Source organism: Anarrhichthys ocellatus, unplaced genomic scaffold (genome assembly GCF_004355925.1).
Source record: "Anarrhichthys ocellatus isolate YVR2014 unplaced genomic scaffold, GSC_Weel_1.0 scaffold2740, whole genome shotgun sequence".
Taxonomy (NCBI): domain Eukaryota; kingdom Metazoa; phylum Chordata; class Actinopteri; order Perciformes; family Anarhichadidae; genus Anarrhichthys; species Anarrhichthys ocellatus.
This window is the reverse complement of record NW_022282714.1, coordinates 1-6,988: the sequence shown is the minus strand read 5'-3', so window position 1 is coordinate 6,988 and position 6,988 is coordinate 1. Positions and strand designations below refer to the sequence as shown.

The following is a 6,988-nucleotide window of genomic DNA, read 5'->3' as shown; positions in this document are numbered from 1 at the left end:
ATACATACATACACACACACACACACACACACACACACACACACACACACACACACACACACACACACAGTACATATATGTTGATCTTCAGCTGACAAGTTAATGCTTTTATTCCTACACAATTCAGAGGAAAACATTTACATTTTTACTTCACTACATTTATTACATTTAGCTAATTATTTTGAATGCAGCACTTGAACTTTCTACATTGTGATATTGCTACTTTAACTTAAATATATGACTTAATGTATGTGTTATTACGGAGGACTGGTAGCTCAGCATAACTTGTTGTTGTTGTTGTTGTTGTTGTTGTTGTTGTTGATGACAGATTGTCCTCTTTGGAGTCTACTGTGGCCGGAGTCTTCGCTACTGCGTCATCTGAAAGAGCTTTGGTGCCAAACATCCAACTCACCTCCGTCTGTCAGCGGTTCCCTTTGTGTGAGGACAAAACCACAACGCAGATCCTTTTGTGAGCGGGTACGTCGAAATGACAGTAATGATTTAGTCACAGGATCAGTATCTGATTGTGTGCTTTATAGGTACACGTACTTGAATGCTTAGTTCTCTCTTAGTTTATATTTTTGTGCATCATGTCGTTTGTAGTGTCGTAGGGTTAAACGGCAAACACAATATTTGATTTTTCCTTTTTGAAGGGTTCTGGCTGGAGGCCTGAGATCTCTGAAAGTGTTCGGCAGCTCCTATTGGAGGAGGTCGGCACCTCTAACCCTCTGTTCCCCGCTCACATGTTCACCACCCGCTTCCTCAAGAGACGCGCTGACCACCAGCAGCAGAGCTCAGGTCAGTCTGACTGAAACAACGGTAGATGTATGTTGCATCGCATAACGTCCAGTCGCACGAACAGTTTTTATTAGTTGGTGTTGATCCTAATCTATCCTCTCAAAGCACAGATATTTGCAGTATTAATCAGTCACAATAGGGAGAGAATTAGAGCCTAAATTAAAAGATTATTCTCTACATCCATTGCATGTTACTTTCCAGAACCAGAGGCTGTAACCGGAGTCACAAGCACCACACCGGTGGGAGGGAAGAGGAAGAGGATGGAGGACGAGGGGGGAGTGTCTGTGAAGGTGGCCAAGAAGCAACGGGCCAACTGTGCAGAAGAAGAAGAAAAACCTGAGCCGGAGCCAACAAAAAGGGGGGGGCGTAGGAGACGAGCCAGGAGACCGAGGCCGGAGGGGGGGGCGAATGAGAAAACTGCTCCCGTCCCGTCTGATGACGACTCTGTGGTTGTGATTGAGGACTCGCCGTCGGGAGAGAGGACTGGAAGAAAAGGTGAGGGTTCACATTCTCTCTACCAACTTTGGGATCAATAAACAATACGGCAAATCAGCCAATGGGATTCAACTTAAACGACATAAAGGAAGCTCCTGCTTATGTCCAACAAACCATAAGTCAATGCAAGCTTGCAATCAAAGACTGCAAATACATTTAAATGTGTTGGAACAGACTCACGGCATTGGACCAGCTGTTTTTTTTAAACTTGCCCTCCAGAATTAGCTTTTGTTGCGAATGTGTCGTTATCAAAGCCACAGTTGACTGGCTAAAAAATAGAGCCGCTGGCATTGACTCCACCACAACAATGTGTAATTATCTTAAAAAGCTTCTGCACAAGGAAAATACTTCCAACTGGCATGACAGCTATTTATAGAAGATCCTCAAAGGTATGCCAGTAAGATAACCTGTGTCCTCTTTGTTTACATGCTTGGTGAATAGATCCAGTAAGTGACTGTCAGAAGTAATGTAGAAAATGTTTGTCTCCACAGATGTGTTGAGAGAGGACGTGTTATGGACGGACAAATACCAGCCCCAGCACTCCAGCGACGTCATAGGTAACACTGGCTCAGTGAGGAGGCTGCACAGGTGAGGAACTAACACAGCTTTGATTTCACTGCACCTGTGTAAAGACAGGAGCTGCATAGTATCATCCCGTTACGTAAATACAAGCACAACGTGGGCTCGGGGCCATCGTATGAGGAACATTTCGGCGAATGTTTCATCTTCCTCCTTTTCATTCAGCTGGCTAAAGGAATGGAAACTGCGTGCAGACCGAGAAGAGAGAAAAAAGCAGAAAGACAAGAAACAAGAGGAAGGCGACAATGGTGAAATGATTAGAGAAATGATTCTCCTTTTCTTTTTTTTCTCTCTCTCTTTATAGCTACTTCTGTTGGCTTGTAGTGCGTTTGTGTTGACTGAATGATGGCTCTTTGTGTCCAGACTCGGACTGGGACTGTGGAGAAGAGGACTTCCAGGATGGAGAGGACACGTTGTGTAACACGATGCTCATCACAGGACCTACTGGAATAGGAAAGACTGCTGCAGTCTATGCTTGTGCCCAGGAGCTGGGCTTCAAGGTACGAAAGCATCACGGTCCACAAGCGGTGACATTTGTGTAGGAATTAGCGTCTTCATTTCCTAACTGCTCTCTGGTCCCTCAAGGTGTTCGAGGTGAATGCTTCCTCTCAGCGGAGTGGCCGTCTGATTCTGTCCCAGCTGAAGGAAGCCACTCAGTCTCACCAGGTGGACAGTCAGGGGGTCAACGCCCACAAGCCCGCCTACTTCAACAGCTACGGCACAAGCAGCAGCGCCGGCCCTCTCAAGCTCGGCTCCTCGCCCAGTATGTACCGGGCTAACGTTGATAACCTGTTTCTAACGAGGATCTGTTTCCTGCATATGTTGTGTGTGTGTGTGGTGAGAACTGTTGGAAATTCATTCCGGGTCGCATTCTTCATCTTCCAGGAAAAGTGAACTCTCCTCGTAGGGCGGTTTCTCCCAGGAAACAGCCTCAGTCCCCAAGAGGGGCTAAAAGAGGAGGCCTGGCTCCCACCTCGTTAGCTAACTTCTTCAAAACGGGTCAACCCACCACCAAGGAGACGCCTAACACTAAGAAGAACGAACAGACAGGTTCATCTCATCTTCTAATGTGTCACTTGTTTACAGGCTAACCTTCATGAAAAGTTTCTACCAGGACCTTTAAAATAAAATGTCTTTCTCTCTCTCTCTCTCTCTCTCTCTCTCCCCGCATCTCTTCACATAGCTGCTTCCAAGAAAGTCCTAAAAGCAAGCGAGTGTGTCAATAAGCACAAAGAGCCCAAACCAGCTCCCACCCCGAAAGAGAAGAACAACGAGGAACAGAGCAAGAAGACGGCCACCTCACTCATCCTGTTTGAAGAAGTGGATGTTATTTTTGATGACGACTGGGGGTTTCTAGCTGCCATCAAGACGTTTATGACCACGACAAAGAGGCCGGTCATCCTCACTACCAGCGGTGAGTAGACTGAGAAAGCTAAATATCTCAGTCTGTGTTGATTGGATTTAGTCACACTTTCTGTCTGGTCTTTTAGATCCTGCTTTCAGCACCGTGTTTGATGGCAACTTTGAAGAGATCCTTTTCAAAACGCCCTCAGTGGTGAGTGGACGAGTGTTCAACACTAATGTTTCAATGCTAATCGAGCGGGAGAGATCGGTGAGCAAAAGTAAATTTCAGTCGGTTATAAGTTGTCCTTCTCCGGCACAGTTGGATGTTGGCAGCTTCCTGCGTCTGTTGTGTCTGGCGGAGGACACAAGGACAGACCTGTTGGACATCAGCTCTCTGCTCAGACTCAACGGATGTGACATCCGGCAGAGTTTACTGCAGCTGCAGTTCTGGACCCGGAGCGCAGGAGGCCGCCGCGTCGCCAGACCATTGACGCACACCGGCACACAGGGTGAGAAGATGAGCTGGTGGAAGCCTATGAAACTGTTGGAATAGTAATGTTGATCACTTGGTTTTGCTTTACAAATAAACTACCTTTTAATCCCATCTTTAATCCGTCTGTGTGTTCAGTGACCGACGCTCTTCCTCTCTGTGACACCGGCTGCACTGAGAGCATGCTGGGTCTGCTGAATGTTGAACCTGAGGGAGACATTTGGGAGCGGCTCAGGGTAAACTCTTCATTCACCACGTTACACCGCTGAGAGTAACATGTGTAAAGTGAGCTTTTCTTTGGTTCCTGTTGTACTCGATTGACCGTGTGTGTGTTGTCAACAGAGTCCGACGGAGGAGATGTTGTGCTGGGAGCTACTGGCAAACAGCAAGCGACGAGGAGTGGACCTGCTCTATTCCAACTTCGAGACGCTCTTACCTCTGCCACTCACACAGCTGATTACCTCTACCTTCAAACCAGAGCAGTCTGTTTGTGCATTACAACACCGTCCTTCTGTTAATCCAGAAGAGCCGCCATCACAGGCCAGGTCACCGCACACGGCGGAATCGGCGGATTGCTCGGACGACGGCAGTCCGATCAAAATGTCCAGCAGGATGAGGAAGAGCAAGAAGTGGCACAGTTTACCTGACCAGGACGGACTGCACTCGGACTCGGACTCAGAAGACGGTTTTCTGTCTCTCTGCAAGCCGCAGGGCACTCCTCAGGCAAAGAGAGGCATCAAAGAGTGTTTAGTTTCGGAGACGGTGAAGAGGAAGCCGCTGACTCCCGAGGAGCGGGTGAGAAGTCTCCCGGTCTCCCAGTGTCTCGAATCAATAGCTGACTTTTTAGACGACATGTCGTACATGGACTCCTCTTTGAGGGTTCGTCCGGAAGGGGGCGATAATCCCAGAGGGATGTCACCGGCCAGTGCCGTGGTGAAAGACGGGATGACGGACGAGTCGAGGGTTGAGACCGACGGGGGGAGCTGGGAAAGAGGGGAGCACGTCCTGGAGATCCCAGCTGCTGTGGAGGCTCTGAGCTTCTACAAGTGTCGGGTTTCGGTAGCGGAGGCCTGGAACAAAGTCCAGCAACTAGAAGGGGAGGTGGGGCGGGAGGCTGTAGCAGAACTCACCCTCCCTGTGGCCGCCCATCGGGAAGGTTACAGCTTCACTCAGGACGGTCCCTGTCAACCACAGTGAGTCTCACTAGTCTCTCTTTATGCATTATCATCCTCTGTACAATGTGGACCTAATGCACTGTGGCCCCGTTCTAACCCTGACCAGTTAAACCAGTGCAAAGAAAGGTAATGCGTGTCGATGCGTTCCAGGCTGGTCCAGCGGAGGAGAGAAGTGATGGAGAGGCTGATGTTCAGAGGAGTGTTTGGCACTCCGGCCAACAGACCAGCAGCTGCTCTGGACTACCTGCCAGCCCTTCGCACCATCTGCAGATCAGAGCGGCTTAAGGAGCAGGGCAAAGTTAAACGGAGGTGAGCACGCGGCAACTATAGTTTGTCACTTGGCCTGCGCCTTTATGTCTTTGTTTGAAGTGTGGGCAGGATGTGGTTACATACCCTCTCATCACAGACAGCCAGTAGCTGACTCGTATAATGATGTCTTTGTTTTGACACCAAGCGTCTGGCTAAGAATAAACGTGCAGAGCGTGCAACTCAAACATACAAATGCAACGTCTGATGAAATGGGTCCACAGAAAACTGAGCTGTTTGTTTTTCCTCCTCCAGGTTCCTGCACTACCTCGATGCGATCCACCTGGGTGTTGAAAAAAGCACTCAACAGCAGCTTGCTGAAGACTTCCCCTGAACCACAGAGTCTCCTCCTCATCACAGGGGCCACACTTTATAGGGTCCGTGCATTTCGGCTGTCGGTGTGGAAGAAAAAAAACACTTTTACAGTTGGTGTTGTGACACGAGGATGGATAAAGTCCGGCAGCAATATACGTCACTGTTACCTTTTGTCTCTTTTATGATCGTGGCCTCGACATGAGATGAGCTGGTCACAGCTGCGTGTGCAAAGAGGACTTCCTGGTTCCCCGTATTTCTTTTGAGATGAAATGAATATTAAAGTTATTCTCACCTGGAGAAACTCACAGCTGAACAACCTCAAATGCTTTCAGCGCATCTTATGATGCTTTCAACGAATGCACTGAAGATTTCTACTTTATATGATTTTTGTAATATTAAGCTGTGTTTAAAGAGGTTTTTTTTTTTTTTTTTTGTACAGTAGTGTTTTATATGTTGACACCGCTTTCCATTTTGCAAAGTGTTTTTTATCTTGTAGAAATGTATTTTGAGGAGCAAGTGTGTATCACTAATGTAAGAGATTAACATGTAAAATATCATTTGTAAAGGCTGTGTGTACAGCGTCATTCTCCACACAAAGTACTGTTGGTGCACTCAGGATCTTTTTAAAAGCGTGTCAACCCTAAATCACCTTCACATTTGTTTTTTTGTTTTTCAATTGATCTTTTTTCGGTCTTGAATATGTACACATTATTCCCAGTGGGTATCTGTTGTGACCAAATAAAGGTTTATAACAACTAAATAAAGAGATGGTCTCACCGTGTATGCGTTTGAATACTTTGTATAGTGATTCCTGAGCTGATCTCAGTGATTACAGGGTGGATGGTTTGTTGGAGGACTGCTGAACCTGAAATGAAGTCTGTCTGCTCTGAGCGCACTATGTGCTCAGCTGGTAGACCGGTTTCGGCTCAGTTTGATGCCTCAGCGTTTGTATTTGTGAGGGCCCCGCTCAGAGGGAGATGTCACAAAGGACAGCCCCCAGTGACAAAAAACCCCACATTGTTTCCGTCTACTGTCGTTCACACCGCGCAGCTGGACGCCTGCGTTGTGTTGTGACATCCCACAAAGAAATCTGTCGCAAGTTCCAGTTTTCATTTGGCCATTTTCTTCTGTCTGTTGCATTTCGCCACGTGTGAAACTATGTGACCACCATGTTTAGATTAGACTGCGCGGATTCATCATCGTTTAAGAAGAGACCCTCGTTTGACTTCGTGCCGACATGTCAAACCATGACCGAAACAAGAAGGCGTTGCTGGAGCTGTTGAAGCGGCCGGTCAACAGTCACTGCGCCGACTGCGGAGCTCCAGGTAAGAGATGCGTGTTTCTGTTCTTTCAAGCTTTTATATTTATATTTATATTGATATATTTATATATATATATATATATTGTCAACAATAACAAAACTGTTATGATAAAAATAGAATCCAAAAAGTCTGATTATTTGCAGGGTGTTGGCCACTTTCTGATT

General features: G+C 47.1%; 1 protein-coding gene across 1 annotated transcript; it reads left to right on the top strand.

The window, feature by feature from the left end:
- The first annotated feature begins 40 nt into the window (after window positions 1-40).
- Window positions 41-6,214, top strand: LOC116378523 (ATPase family AAA domain-containing protein 5-like). Its single transcript, XM_031840413.1, has 15 exons — window positions 41-477; window positions 654-798; window positions 1,000-1,293; window positions 1,785-1,881; window positions 2,038-2,120; window positions 2,236-2,372; window positions 2,458-2,635; window positions 2,758-2,922; window positions 3,056-3,286; window positions 3,363-3,427; window positions 3,536-3,725; window positions 3,845-3,942; window positions 4,049-4,899; window positions 5,032-5,190; window positions 5,443-6,214. The coding sequence occupies exons 1-15, from the start codon at window positions 250-252 to the stop codon at window positions 5,519-5,521; spliced, it is 3,000 nt and encodes a 999-aa protein (XP_031696273.1). The 5' UTR covers window positions 41-249; the 3' UTR covers window positions 5,522-6,214.
- Window positions 6,215-6,988: the final 774 nt, after the last annotated feature.

Coding starts and splice junctions, on each gene's coding strand:
- LOC116378523 (XM_031840413.1), top strand. CDS start 250: ATGTGTTATTACGGAGGACTGGTAGCTCAGCATAACTTGTTGTTGTTG. Junction 3,287..3,362: donor GGTCATCCTCACTACCAGCG/GTGAGTAGACTG, acceptor CTGGTCTTTTAG/ATCCTGCTTTCAGCACCGTG. Junction 3,943..4,048: donor ACATTTGGGAGCGGCTCAGG/GTAAACTCTTCA, acceptor TGTTGTCAACAG/AGTCCGACGGAGGAGATGTT.